The 15850-nt window shown below is 42.8% G+C and overlaps 1 protein-coding gene across 3 annotated transcripts in view; it reads right to left on the bottom strand.

Annotated features, from left to right (window-relative positions):
* The window catches only part of tet1 (tet methylcytosine dioxygenase 1), a 34587-nt gene that overhangs the window by 18633 nt on the left and 104 nt on the right, over nt 1-15850 (bottom strand). Inside the window, exons 1-2 of one of the 3 annotated variants that reach the window (XM_085183068.1) lie at nt 15327-15664; nt 12476-14817 (exon numbers count right to left, since the gene is read on the bottom strand). In XM_085183068.1, the coding sequence (XP_085039194.1) occupies nt 12476-14650 (2175 nt within the window). In that variant the 5' untranslated portion in view covers nt 14651-14817; nt 15327-15664. Of the gene's footprint in view, nt 1-12475; nt 14818-15326; nt 15665-15850 lie in introns of those variants that run through there. The other 2 variants (XM_085183069.1, XM_085183070.1) reach the window with 2 other exon arrangements.

Genomic DNA, 15850 nt, shown 5'->3' with positions numbered 1-15850 from the left:
TCAGTGTTAATATCTATGAACACGTGAAAAAAACCACACAAGATTCTAATAAGTTGTCTTCCCCAAACGCTTCCTTACACACTGTAAAACAAGCACAGACGAAGACTAAACACTTGAAATATGCACGAGGAGTGAGTGCGGTGTGCTGAAGCAAACTTCGTCCCCACAAAGTAATATCTCCACACTGGCAGTAACTGTGAAAACCCTGTCAACACTACAACAACTTGCATATTGCCAGCTATTTAATCACAATGTGGATTTGTGCTTGCAGCTGCACAATTCATGCTGACAACCAGCGTAAAAGAACCAAAGCATAACATCTGAACCGTGTCTTCATTTAGGGTTGATTAAAGAGGTGCAAAAGAAAAAACCAAAAGCAAAGTGCATAAAGAGTTATGACTGAGGGAAGTCTTACCTGGGTGATTATCATTGAGAAAAATTCACGTCCCAAATAAAAACATCTTTAGAATAAATGTTAATGTCTCCTTGGTGTTATTCATTGAGATGGTTGTGGTTGAGCTCTCCTCTGAATGTGACCAGTAGTCCAACAGGTTTAACGGTGCAACAACATCAACAAGCCACGCTGCTAAACAGGTTATACCAAACACAAACTACGTCTCCTACGCTTGTTTGTGTACAAGACATACCTGCCAACTGCTATCATGTTACTATCACTTGGCATGTGTTGCTAAGGCCCCTTTAGCAGGTAAAAGCAATGTAACACAGCTGTCCTACATTCCCCAGTGTTCCCTCTGGGTGTAGCAGACATAAAAATGCTCTTATCTGATTATGCAAGCCTTCTGGTTTGAATACACAAGACAATGTGATGCAATTTAGAAAAAAAATTGCAGATTCCTATAAAAAAAAAAAAAAATACAGGTCAAAAAATGCAACCAGAAAGTTCATCTCCTTTAAGCGTCTCAGGCTTTTAGACTGCTCCTCCTCCTCCAGCTGCCACTCCACTTGACAAAAAGCTCGACAACTTCTAACGATATTCCACCACGCCCTTAATTTTCAGCTCTTTAAGTGTCCCGTGTGTTTTTTTCCCTCTTTAACGAGCTGCCCAGCTCTCATTAGGAAAAAGAAGCCTGGACATTAATCACCCCAAGCTACAGTACACATGCACAGCGAGCGACATAAAGAAAGTTATTCGGCACCGCAGTCGTAAACTGTCTCTGATACATGTGGAGGCTGACCCACTGGAGTCCAGCCCAGTGGAGCAGTGCCAAGCATTGCTGCCAACACTTGTCATTACTACCATTACAGCAGACGATAATGTAAACTTGTCTCTCAATTGCATGGAAAAGTTACAGACCATTGATGAAGGGCAAAAGTATGAGGGAGTTTCTTCTCTTTTTGGCTTCTTTACTAAAGTTTTGACTTTCTACTGATCATCTTCAGTGTGTCAGGGACAAATAAAAGAGAAAAAAACAACAAAAAAGACAGCTTTACCATCCCAGAGGTGGTGTTGGATATGCTGAAGTGAGAGGTAACAACGATGGGAGATGGGAAAACATGACTCTACGCTTCAACTTGCCCCTTTGCTTCACATCCAGCCCACGTATACACAACCTGTCAAACAATCACTTAAATACCTCTTTCTGTAGGTCAAAGCTCAAAAGACTAACACATGTCAAACATTAGGATACTCAGAATGAACAGCAGTAACCTTTATGCAAACACCCACTTTAGCATTTGGATCCAAGGCCATATGGAATATTTTCCTTGGAGAAAACCCTGAAACTATAAAGTCTGCATTACCTGAGAGGAGGCAGCAGTATGGCTCATAATCAGAAGACCCCTGAGGCTACTCACATATCACTCTGATCACTTTTCCAAAAGCACATCTGCAAGCTAAACACTGTAACTAAATGCCTGCACAGCAACTTTCCGTGCTCTCTTCTGCGTGCTCTCTCTTTCAAACGCACACAAATAGAAATGCATGTTTACAGCTGTCACGCTTCCTTTGAGGACAGTTAAGAGCCCATGGGTGAGGCTATTTTAAGGACACAATGAATTCTCATTCAAAGTTCCATTTCACACACATGCCGAGTTTTGTAACATCTACAATCCCAATCCTGGAAGGAAATGTGCACTATTCAACACCACACCCATAAAGCCACATGGACTCAATTTACAAGCTAGCAGTGGTTGGTCAGCATGAGGGGACACGGGGTCATTCCCTCTTTCACCCCTTTAGCTCATCCAAGGAAGGAGGGCAAATCTTCAAATCTCTATTCAGCAACTAAAGTGTCCCCTGCAGCCTTGCAGCTTCTTTCATGGATTTAACCTGTTCCTGCACCTTCTGAGTTTGGTCAGTAGATATAGGACAAAGATTTGCACAAACACACAATCATATATTAAGTCCTACACGTCTGTTTTTCAGGTTTTAGAAGCTGGTATGTATAAATCTGTAAATGATTTTTACCCTGGGAAGGGTTAGAAAGGAAAGGCAAGCAGGTCTTTTGTTTTATGTACACAGTGATACAAATGCAAACACAAACACTAGGCAGGCACAGCAGCATGAGGGCCTCAGATCCTCTAACAATGACACAGGAAAAGCCTTACTTAAGTTGTTGCTAGTGCTACATGCTGAGTAGGCATGGTTGCCATATGATTGTGTGTACACACAATGGTGCACACACACACACACACTTATGCATACGTGTTTATAGAGAAGCACACACAAATTCCATTGGTGCATTAAAAGAATTACATTACTGCGTGGCAACAGAGAGAGATGAGAGGATAATGAATGAACAAAGGGAAAACAGACAAAAGAATAGACAAAGCCATGAATTCATTATAATGATTACCCTTGGTAGATGCCATTTGGAAGAGGTCCTTCAGAACCAATGACAGGAGGGAGCAAGCAGGTGAGTTTTTACCTTCTTCAGGTGTATTAGTGATATTCTAAATTAGGCAGGTTAAATTAATGCATGAATGAGCTCTGGTTTCTCCAGGAGGCCATTGTGTGCCCTTGGTAGGATTTGATTGGCATTGCTTTCAACGGGGGGGGCAAAGTCAGCATTTCTTTTCACCCAGAGAAACCAAGTGGCACGACTTCAAAGCTTGTCCAGGGACTTAGGTTCTCACAACAGTCAGGACACGCCACAAACTCACAGATTCAAAGGACCTAAGAGGGCTAAGCAGTGAAGCATTACTGGCATCAAATTATGCATATTGTACAAAACAAATCAAACTGCAATGTGTTTTAACTGCAAACAACAGCTGAATGTGCACTGAAGTATCAGCATCCCCTGTCAATAATTCACCATCTCCTGTTATATGTAACTGCTGGAGATTTCTGTAGTTCTGGGGCACAGTCACCTCACAGCAAGAAGGTTCCTGGCTCAAATCCCAGCTGGGCTTTGCATGTTCTCCCCGCTCCTGCCAGGATTTCCAATGGGTTCCTTCCTCACACAGATTAAAAACATGCACATTAGGTTAATTGGTGATTCTAAAATTATGTACCTCATGGGTGCCTATGAGGTGCCTAAAGTGCTTGTAGTGTATAGATAAAGCACTGTATAAATGTGTGGTTACATGTGGCTGTTAGTCTAAAGTACTTTGAGTGGTCAGTAAGAGTGGTGTAGACATGGCAGTTAATTTCTGCCTAATTATGTAAATCAGGCATTAGTAAATGGTTTGAGTTCTGGGGCTATTGGTTCCCACTAAATGTGTCTCACGCGAAACAAATAATGCTCAGTCTCTCATCGAGACTCCACTGCTTTGCATTGCATGTGAGCACTCAGTGTGAAAAAACTAAATGATACAGTGTATTAGTCCTGAGTGACTAATATGGACCGTTGATATTTAACCTTGTTTCCATTTTTAAAAAAAATATTTTCATGTTGCAAGCTATGAACTCATCATTTAACCACATAATTCTAAATGTATCATATCTGATATGTGAGTTGCAGCACAACTAAGGGGTGGTTCATGCTCCCCTGAGCCAGCCCCACCTTTATCAAAAAGTAAAGTTTTGAGTCCAATCTTAAAGCTGGAGAGGGTGTCTCTCTCCTGAATCCAAACTGGGAGCTGGTTCCAGAGGAGAGGGGGCTGAAAGCTGAAGGATCTGCCTCCCATTCTACTTTTAAATACCCTAGAAACCACAAGTAAGCCAGCAGTCTGAGAGCACTTTGCTCTCTCACTGCAGGAAATACAAAACCGTAGTAAGACTTCCTAATGATTTGTAATGATTCTTAACATATTGCAACAACTAGCAAGGAGACTATACTTGGGGTATAGCAAGTGGTTATACAAAGTAGCAAACATTTGTTTCAAATGATGTTTGAGCCTGAGAGTTTTTATGTGATGTTCTTGGAAATGTCCTTTGTCCTTTCAAAATTCCACATTTGCGGCATGTGTAATTACTCTAAACTATCAAATAAGCACAGTTACAGACTGAGTGACTGAGTGTCATTACTGTGGACCTTTGTTTTTCCCCTTACCACACAATCAAGTGTCTGATGACTCAAGTCGAGTACTTTAGGAGCAGCCATACTGTGTAACCCCAAAGCTGGCACCATCTGGTCCTTGCATCAGCCCAGATGCATAGGAGACTCTGGCCAAATAATCAAACCACAAATGAAATAAAACAGACATTTCTCCTGGTTTGCTGAGCCTATTTTGGGTCGCTACTAAAGCTCTGCAGCTATTAATGATAACTACCTCACAAGGTAGTTATAAATTTAATTGACTTGGACCAGTTTAACAGAAAATACACAGCAGCTTGGATCACAGGGGAGCTCATGTAATAAAATGCATGTCTCTGCCAGGGAAGAGAAGTCAGAGTAGAGCGAGTACGCTAAAGCGCAATTCACCCTGCTCTGTCATAATGAGTTGGCTGTATTTAATCACTGACAGTGTTTCTGACATTTCACGAATCTTCCTCCCTACCTCAGCCCCCTTCTGTCCCACACGTTTACGTAATGAAGGGGAAAAAGAAAGCTGTCCTTCAGCTCACTGCCAGAGTGCCCACGTGTGCATGTGGAGGAACCTGTATTCATTTATTTTACAAAAAGTGTTCATTTCTCTCTCATTGACAACCAAAATACAGAGTCACACGCCCAAAACTGTTGTGGTTTTTAAAAGCAGTTCACATTAATTTTGAGAATTTTAAGTCATTTGACTTTTTCTGTTGTTGTTTTTTTTGTTAATATCAACAATCAGGGATAAGCACAAGTGACCTCCTGTCAACTTCAACTACTGGCCAAGCATTATAGCCAGCAGGGGGCGACTCCTTCAAACTGTGCAAAAAAACCCCCAACTTACTGATGCCACATTTTACGTACAGTTTCTCACAACGCTAAGACTTACTTCTTTAAACCTTACATCTTTTTCTAAAACAGTTTTCCAGCTGAAGTCACAAGATGTCACATCAGACTTTTAAGAAAACAACACATCTTAAAATATTAACACTACTGAGCAATCATTACACGCTCCAATAAAGGTACTGGAAAAACAGTTTTAAGGATATTTAACTCTCATCTTTCTAACGTGAAAAAAGTAAAACCAAAGTTGACTATGTCATGGTCCCCGTGCCTGACCGGCTGGTCCAGTGTGGCTACAAGTCTTCCATCTGTTTTCTTTTCCTCTCTCATTTCCCTCTCGCGTTCTACGCACTAACTGGGCGGAGTTCATTGCAGGCTCCCGCCTCTGGTCCTCGCACCTGCAAACAATCATCTGCAATTCATCCCTCACTCAAGTTCACTACTTAAGGCAGCAGCTGAGGATACCTCGTCGCTGGATTATTGTGTAACCCTCGTCAGTGTTACTTCAGTTCTACACCCTTTTTCGAGTTCCCGTTGAGTTTTTTCCTGACATTGATTCTCCTGTCCGTATGCTAGATTCTGCATGCCCCACCTGAAGATCTGTTGCCATGACCCTTTCGTGAGTGTGGTGAGTCAGTGCGGCGTAAGCGTGGAGAGGATTCCCCGAGAGGAGAAAGCTAACTGTGTGAAGAAGTCTACCTATGTTTTCCTGATCCCTTCATGAACCTTGGTGACCTCGGACCCCCCTTCCCTCACTTGTACGTGGAGAGTAAAATAAACAAACTAAACTTTGTGATTTCAGTCTGCGTCTGAGTCCTTCCTGTGACTCTCCTCAGCTTCCCTTATATTTAGAAAAGTCATACACAGAAACATCAGTGGATGTAAGCAATGATTCAAGCTCATAATGGCAACAGAAGCTCTGCTTAGATGGAGATTCACTTTGACCTATTTCCTCCAATCATGTGCGGCACAAACATCCAAGGACAAGGTGTGCCAGTCAGAGATACTGCATTAAACCCAAGTGCTACATCTCAGACTCTACAAGCCTTAGTTAGCATGTTAAACGTTGAAGTTCATGACAGCACAATTTAAAAAAACAAACAAACAAAAAACAACTGCCTTGTTTGTTTTTGCAAACACAGAAGCACATTCACAACAGAATGGCTGAAAAAAAATCAAGGTGCTGCAATGGTCCAGTCAAAGTTCAGACCACAATGTGACTGAAATGCTGTGGCAGAACATTAAGAGAACTGTGCATAAACAAATGCCTAAATCAATGAAATGAAGCAACCTTTCAAAGAAGACTGGGTGAGAATTCCTCCACAACAATGTGAGAGACTTATAAAGTCACACAGAAAACAATTACTTGAAGAATTAAGAATCATAGGGTGTAGTTAGTTGTCACAAGTCTACCTCGAGTCCTATGACAATCTTTCTTTGTCACATCATTGCACTTGCGCCTTATGCTATACTATACATGAGAAAGTGCCCAGTTTCACATTTTAAGTCACCCAACATAGTTAGAAGGCATATCTTCCTCGTCGGCTTCTCATGTTTCCCATTCATGTCCCGGCTTACTATGAACCTGGAACTGGCTTTTGCTGGTATGAGCAATTTTGAGACGCTGAGATGTCTGCCTCCTGTGGTTATTGTTAGTCATCACAAGTGCACATCACTGTGCAAGAAGTGTCTGAGGGAGCGAGAATGTGTTTAGAGTTTTGCAACAAGGTTAAAATGAGATCTGCAAACTGTGTCTAACTAGGCGAAAACTGTTACAGTCTCTGATACAATAAATTGGTGGGCACAATAGGCGTTATTGTTTTAGTAATTCAGAAAGGCCAACTTAAGACTTCAATACGAGACTTCACAATGCAGGGCGGGATCCTACTATGACACGGTTGCTATGTCCATCTTTTATTCTAGCTGTGACTCCAAAACGTTTAGATACAATTTTCTTTCCCCTTTCTGCTTTTTACCCAGGCTGGTTTGCAAATACTAATAAAGTTGGATTAGAAAGTGGGGGAATTTGACATAAATTTGTATGCACAGTTTGAAACTCTTAAAATAAAAAGCTCTGAAACGCAAGTCTAGATGTAGATCTAACTTACTAACCTGTGTAGTTTAACCTAATTACCTGAATGTAGGTTATTGAACTAAAAGTCTGACACTCAGTGGTGCTTGTGGTTATCTCCACTAATCCTCATTGTGACCCTTAGAATGCCATCACACAATCGTGGCAGGTTAAAGGTCAGCAGACAGACAAAGAGGTCACCATGGCAACCATAAGTGCTGAGCATCTCCACTGTTGTCTGTGAAAAGAGGGGGACGCTGGCTTCAGACATAATGGGAGAATCGCTCTTACTTTGTGTCGTGCTAGTTAAATTTGGGAACAGTGAGGGCGTTGCTGCACACAGCTTTGAATATCTGCAGCCATCGCTGCTGGACGCTGCTGCCTGGACTGCCAAGTCTTTAATGACACGTGCAACTCTTCTGACAAAGTGTGTACAAAGGAGGAGTAGGAAAGGTGCAGGAGATAAATGAGTTTGCATTTGAAGCTGGGCCAAGCTGGATGTAAGCAAGCTAGTTACTATTTGCACAATGTAGTGCCCAGCTGCAGCTCTATTGTCCTGAACTGAAAACTCCCACCGCTATGTAATTATAGGTTACCCCAGACTTAGCTAAAGTGTGCCTCACCAGGTGCATGGACTTGATAAACACAGTTACAGACAAAGACACCAATAATCACACGTAATAACTTACAGTATGTATGAACAAAATAAAGCTGTGCTTTCTGTTTTTTGTTATTTAAATTGAACTCATTTGATCTCATATATTTTATGAGACAACTTGGGGCAATATAAAAGTACAAATAGGTTGCAGTGTAATTATGTGAACAATGGTCAAATGAGAGCAAGATACATGCTGATATTAAACAGTTAAATCAGATGAAAATTTGATTTTGGCGGATATTGAAGGTTTTTCCTGTCAAATTACGAGACAGCACAACTACCTGTGAGGGATATCTTTAAAATGGTGGAAAAGGCTATGAGTCGCAGTGTTTTTAATTTCATTTAATGGTACTGACATGTAAATGTTAATAACTTTATCCCTGACAGCTAGCTTCTCCAGTGGATAAACACTGAGTCAGCATAGCTGGCTTGAAACATGTTAGGACTGTTTCAGTCAAATATACGCTCTACAAATAAAGAAGGTCTGTTCTCATTAACTCCACTATTTTATTTCTGGCAACTACGTGCTGACATGTGGATTTGTGTTTAGGACCAGGTGTCCTCACAGCCCAGTACGAGACTGCCACGAGCCACGAGGGGACCCTCAAACCTGAGCCAAAGCAGACAAATTCAACTGGAAAGCTTTGCTCTTACTGACCACCACTTCTCCTTCTTGCACAAACCATGGAAGCTCACAGATGTACTTTTTTCAAACATTATTTATTTTTCTTCTACTTTTCACTACGTGTTCTCAATATGTTTTGTTTTGGGGGTTTTTTAAGCAGTTTTGGCACATTTTTCTGTTTTGTGGCAGAGCAGAGTTTTTCCTGGCTCACAATGGGCCTTTGGGGGTAACAGGACAGTAAACACAACTGAGCAGTGAAGGCAATGAGTCTGTGTTACCTTATTTGACCTATTTTTTTGTCACTTTTAACCATTTGATAAACAAGAATGTGAATTATGCAAATGAAGACTCGATTTAAAAAAACGTTTAGAAAACAATTTTAAGACAATCCTGATTATTTTTATTTGGTTCTAAAAATTTCTTAAAGGGTGGGGCAAAATTTGCAAGGAAAAAACACCCTGAAGAGTAAAACTCAACCAAACCCTAGACAGGCAGCTCCATGTAATACAACCACGCACAGAATCCGCATGTCCCTACATGAACTCCTCTTTGGCCTCTGCACCTTCTTTTCCACACACTCAGAGTTAGAAACGTTTGCTGGAAGGGTGTGTGAGCTTGATTAGCAAGACTGGCCAGCGAGTGTGTCAATGTATTACTCACACTAGAGCACATATAAAGTACACAAACAGCGGTTATAACAGAAGACAAGCTCAACCAGTTCAGCATTTAGAATAAGGCAAAGGATGAAGTTCAGGACTTCACCTACATTTCACCAGGATGACAGCATTCACCCAACGCTTCGCTTGCAACGCTTGGTGCAGTCTCCATGACAGTAGTCATTTTCAATTTAAAAACCTGTTTTCAAGCCACAAACACAAGCACTGCTGTATGGGAGGCAGCAGGCCAATGTGATGTCAGTTAAGAGCAAAACAACTGGGCTCTGTTGTTTGAATAAGGGTGGGTCAGCAGTTCTACGTCACTCTGTACACTGTCATCCAGCAATGACATTGTACATGCAAGCCCTCATAAAAACATGCACAACATCAAGAGTCACCACCAGATATGCTGTAAGTGTGTCACTGAGTCGCTCAGCAACTCAGCACACCCTCCACCCACACACACACACACACACACACACACACACACTGACCTACAATTCAGGGTAATCCCAATAGCATGGCTGCAAATCTCTCCCTGGCCTGATCTTTCCTTCCTCACCCACTCTCATACTGGAAATAGAGGTCTCTACTACTAAGAATGCAGGTGTTATATAATCAGCCCTAATCTGCTTCTGTCACTGCTACCGCTCTAAGGGTTCTGCTAGGACATGCACGCACGCTTGCACACACATGGACCCTCACACACAGTTGTTCACTCACCCCTCACTACAACAGTTTGACTAGAAAAGTGGTTGAGAAAGGTAAAACTTCACAACAGAGTATACTGTATATGTGAGAAACCGAAATAATAAAGTGGGCGGAGGTCTTGGTGAATCTGCAAAGTAACGCTGACCAAAAATATGCACCATGGTACTAGTTAACTTTCTGTTGTCTCACAGTATCTCACTGTACTATTACTGTTATCAATAATATTTCTGAATAACTAACCCTTGGCTCATAACTCATTCTTCAGTCAGAAGCAAATACATCATTTTAATGTTATTATTACAAAGAAATATGATCCACACCGCTCCTTGGGCTAGGGAAAATGAATCATTAAGTCAGTGAACTGTCACAGAACTTCAGCTCATTGCTTAGTGACACTGGAGCAAAAATAGGACAGCTGGTGTTTGCACAGTAATAGTTGAATCATTTGGCATTCAGTGACCACTGTAACTAGTTGCAGCAATTAACTGGTAACAAAAAGGTTGAGTACGCAACATGCTATGGGCGACAGCTTGGGTTGCAAGGCAATTGCACAAGTTCTAAGGTGGATGGCACCCTGTCCTTTTTGTGGTTGGATTTGAACTGATTGCAGTCAGTCTCAGGCAGATTAGCGAAGCTCTGCAAACAACTATTCTAATTCATAAATGCAGACAGACTGACGACACATTGCAATCAATCAGTCTGCATCAATGTGTCCCCTTTGGGGTTATGTCAGGAAGGCCATCGGGCGAAAAACTGCCAAATCAAACATGCGGCGCTACCCGCTGTGGCAAACCCTTGTGACAAGGACAGTGAGTGTAACTCGTGTGGACTCAACTGGTTGTCAACTGGTTGTATTCCGGTTATTTTCCTATATAAAAGCAAGGTTGTCATTTTGCAATTAAATCAATGTCCTGGAGCAATTATTTGTGCAGGTATTTCAGAATTTCTGTTTCAAATCTATGAGGTTCTAGTTCGACCCTGAATGCAGTGAATTTGAATTTCTGTTTAGTGTCATTTTCTGTGTATGCAGACAGGAACAGATTTGAAATTTTTACAAATTTATTACAGTTAATCTCTGTATTACCACAAACGGATTGCATTTAAATGCCAACTTGACCCCATTCACATACAAACTGAAAGCAGTCTTGCGTTCTATCATCCTCTTGACACGGCAAAGTTGGTTTGAAGACAGCAACTGATTGCGAGTGGTTTACACAGGGGCTTCCATTTCTAAATCAACCATTTCAAATGCAACAAGATGACACGTTCATTGCACACAGTTGCAGTCGTGTATTCTCTCCACTGACTTTGGTACATGTTAGAACTAATTTTAGGTTTTAATGGTCACGTTCAAAGCAGGTATAGATCAGGTATGGAGCCAGTTTGCAACCTTACATGCTCCTGTCCTCAAGTCTGAGTTTTTGCCATCAGATGTGACTTCCTCCACTTATTAAAGCACATTTTGTATTTGCTTTCATGTGATTCCATTACTCTGTTTATTACCCACATTGCCTGCTTTTAGTCTTTTCATTGATATATAATTAAGTATCTGGCTTTCATCTTTCTGTCAAAAGCAATTCATAAACCCTGATTTTGCTCTTTATTAAAGTTTATTATTATAATATTATTATTTTTACTATACATAACATAATTTCAAGGCATCCTTACTCGATTCACTGTTTTATCATAAAATATGCCCTTTGGTAACTTGGAGAAAAATAACATGAAATCTCTGTAACTACTTACCCCATCAGAAACACTTAGGCATCACATGCAATCGATAAAATAGTTATAGTCTGGATTGCACCATAGATTGCATACACACACAAATACACACACACATGCATTCGCACACAAAAGACCAATCCTCCAACCACGTGCTGAACGGCTGCCAGTCATGTGACAGCTTCTTCCCCTCTCTCAACACAGGGTATTTTCTCTGTTCTCACAAAGTGGCCTTAACTACTATTCGCCAACCCCTAACCCTGACCTAACCTTAAAACGTGCCTTCAGCACGCTGGACTTTTTTTGTGGCCCCCATAATGGGGACATGCCCCCAAAATGTGACATGGTAAACAGATTTCGGTCCCCATGGCATGAGTAATACCTGGGCCACACACAAACATGCTCACTTCCCCTTTCACCCTGTGCATTTCCCTACAAATAACAGGAAGACGGTGTGAAGTTCAGCAAGTGGCATCTGTTGAGACCCACAGAGAGAATTCACAATAGGAAAGTGAAACTTTTTGTTTCAACTGTCTGGTCTAAGTCAACTCATGATCACAACTATTTGCTAGCTGGCGGCTGGGAAACCTCAGAGATCAAAAGCAATGCACTCAGACAACAGCAACCACAGTTTTCTCAGCTGATTCAGCTCAGCTGTATATTCAAACTTAAATCATTCTCTAAATTTACCTTACATGCTGAGCAATGTCTGAGTTGCTATCAAATGTAGTAAAAAGAGGCAGTAGGCCTCACCTGTGCAGCAGAGTGAGTGTGTGGAGATGAAGGTCCTCTCCTCTTCAGTTCCACGCATTTCCTCAGTTTACAGATTTGGTGACCGGTCCTGCGGTTGAGGCAGCAGCTGCACTGGCCGCAGTTGATCTTCCTGAGGCACGGCTCGCATTTCCCACACCTGCGCCGCTTTTTCCCCTCCTTCCTCTGCAGTTTTGAAGCGACCCAGGCGAGCGAGCAGGCCCCCTCTTGCGCCCAGGATCCGGGTTGAACAGATAAGCTGGGGTCTCCATAGCCGGCCTCTGATTCAGTCTCGAAGGAAAAAGAGGATCGAGTGCTCTCTGAGCTGCAGGAGAAGGTGGAGCTGCTGTCCAGAGAGGGAGTCGAGATCTTTGGCTCCGAATCCTGCTCTGGCACTGCTAACTGAACCTTGCTGAGGTTTAGTTCTAACTCGGTTGAAGGGGCAGCCAGCTGGGAAAGTAGTGCTGAGAACCCCAAAGGTACAGCCTTCTGGCTCTTGTGCTCCAGTGGCTCTTGAATGAATTCACTATCTTTGGTTTGTGACTCTGCTGGTGTGCAAGCTAGACTTTCTCCTTGATTAGGAAGCACCTCTTGGATCTGTGGCTGGTGTGGTTCCCCGTGGCAGGAATCCCTCATATTGCTAGGTTTGAGGGAGTCTGTACGGATAATAACTGGCATATTTCTTTTCACTACAACCGCCTGCACCATCAGGGCTGCTTCAGTCACAACTGAACACCCTGGAGATTGAGGTTTAGCACCATGAGTGGCAGGTTGAATATCTATCTTACTCAGAACTTTGCCAAGTGACTCTGAGGTGGAAGGGGCTTTGGTGGGATTTGAGGTAGCTGTGTTGGAGACCGGTAGCACACAAGCAGGTAATTCTGACTGTGCTGTCAGTCCCTTGTTAGAATGAGGTGGATCTGGGGTTTGACAGGCTGGAGTGCCAGTTTGGGGGTGCGCAGGAATGATGGAAACATCATTCTCCTTCTGTTTCCTTCCTCCATCTTTATTCTCACAATTACCCAACCTCCAAGTGATGTCCTCAATCTCTTCCACTGTCTCTTTTTGCCTCTGAACTGGCTTTGTTGCTTCTATACTCTCTTTCCTCTCATGATTTATCTCCTCTCTTCTCTCATCATCAGGTGTGACTCTTTCATCTGTTGTTTTATCTTGCAATATCAGGATGTTGTTTTGCTCTTGTGCAGTACACACATTATCTTCCTTACCATCGCTGGCAGGATGATCAAACTTTTTTCCAAGGATAGCTGAAGTGTCATTTCCCTCACAGTTACCCTGCACCTCCAGTGAGCTTGTTGTGGTTGACTCTGAGGACTCGGGAGGTGCTTCTTTACTCCTTTCACTGCAGAGTTTTATTTGTCCATCAGCATCATCAACCTCTGGGGCTCCAGAGACACTCTTCAGATCACCTTTACTGTTATGGCTGTCAGTAATTTTCTCTTGCTGGGTTATAGGACCATCGCAGCTGTTCTGCACACAGTCTTCCAGTGTGTTATTACACAGTGGTGAATCAGCTTTAAAAACGCTGTCCTCTTTAGCACCTTTGACTCCGAGACCCTGGTCTTTGACATTTTCAGGAGTCTCAACCTCCGTTTTTGGACCAACTTCCTCGTCATCACTATTTTCCAGTTTCTCTGCTTCCTCATCAGGAGTTGAATCGTTGATTCTGGTACTCGGTCGCTGGTTTCTTTTGTTTCCGTGCTGGGGTGCTGATCTTCTCCTAGTGCTCCCCCTGCTGTACTTCCCTCTACTGCAAGGTTTAGGAGGCTGGCAGGAAGTAACAGACACTTGTGTACCCCGCTGGGACTTCCTTCGCCCCAGGGGGTCTTGTAACTTGCCACAGTGGTCAGGCGGATTGCTCGCCCGTCTAAGCCTTGCAGATTCTGTTACATTTAGGGAATGGTTCACTCTGCTGGGGGACCTCCTGGGACCTTGAGCAGCAGGTCTGCTAAACTCTCTTCCATGGGGACTTTGGCTTGACTTTGCTTGGGCCCTGGTTTTTGAACTTCTGGGTTCTCTGGATGTTTTCTGGGTCCTCTGTGCAGCTCTTCCTCTGGTTTTATTTGAACTGCAAGTTTGCCTCTTGGTGCGGATCGCTTTCTGGGTGTTCTTCCTCTGAGTAGATGTCTGTATCCTGGTGGGTCTGGTAGTAGCAGGCATGGCTGAGGGTATGAAAGGGAGGATTTCTGGCAGCCAGCATGGGAGCCAGGTGAATGTTTATCTTTTGCTTAGCACACAATTTTTCTTTCTTAAAAAAAAATCCTCCTCTTCTGTATTTTGAATGCAAACTATGATGCTACCCTGATTTTGCTATTGCAGTGCATGACCTAAAAAAGGGAAAACAAATGTCACAATTGTGCGTTTTCAGTGTAATAATGACAAACTGTTCATGCACTCAAACACCACATGACTATAACAGTGTAATAACTACAGGAAACGACAGCTTTTCCAAGCATTGTGTACAAAGACGAGTCAGATAGGTTGACGTTAATATAATAAAATATTTTTAGTATAATAAAAACAAACCAGCTATATACAAAAACTATAGCTTCCACAGTGCCTTAACAGTTTAAAGGGCAGACACGTTGAAGAGCACAGGGCTCTGGTCGGAGGTCGGATCCTGTTTTCGTCTTTCTGACTGACGGAAGAGGAGGTTATTACCGTGGAAGAAAAAAAGCGCCTTCAGCGTCGCTTTCAATTACTGTTTTGCACTTGACCGCTGTCAGTAAAATCACAGAGGTAATAAGAAAACCGGAAAAAGGCTCACTTTCGTGAAGCCTGTTCTGTCGCCGGTGTTGTTGTATTTACACGTTTACAGCTGAAATGCTCTACATACCACAGAAAGAGAGAGAGCGAGAGAGACAGTTGCACTGTCTGAACTGCTAATAATACCCCGCTCCAGCGAGACAGCGAGACCTTGTATTGGTTTCCCTCCTCGGCAAATATAGAGCGCTGGTAAGTTCAATCCTCTTCACACGATGACACATGGACATGATACGGGAAGGAGCACCGACGGCGTGAATACGCAGCGACGGGGAATGGCTGGTTTTCGGCGTGCTTCGTGTAGCCTTTGGGAGCACGACACCCGTTAAAATGTAAATCCCTCTTATGTCTATCCATTCAGGGCAGCCCCGCTCACACTCCCTCCACCAGACGCAAGCAGGCTACAGTCACTCCGCTGGCTAAAAAACTCGTCGTCTGCTTGAAGGGAGCGGGGGGAAAACCTGGAGTGGAACACACTCCGTTTCGCTTCAACCAGCCGCCTGTATTTCAGTATTACAGTCACGGTGTTAGCATGCGGCGTGGTCGCTAATGGGTACTTAGCTAAATATTAATTAGTTAATTAATTAAGCGAGTTTT

The sequence above is a fragment of the Neolamprologus multifasciatus genome, chromosome 13 (assembly GCF_963576455.1).
Source record: "Neolamprologus multifasciatus chromosome 13, fNeoMul1.2, whole genome shotgun sequence".
Lineage (NCBI taxonomy): Eukaryota > Metazoa > Chordata > Actinopteri > Cichliformes > Cichlidae > Neolamprologus > Neolamprologus multifasciatus.
Note: the sequence above shows the minus strand (reverse complement) of the source record. Positions and strands in the feature narration are given on the sequence as shown.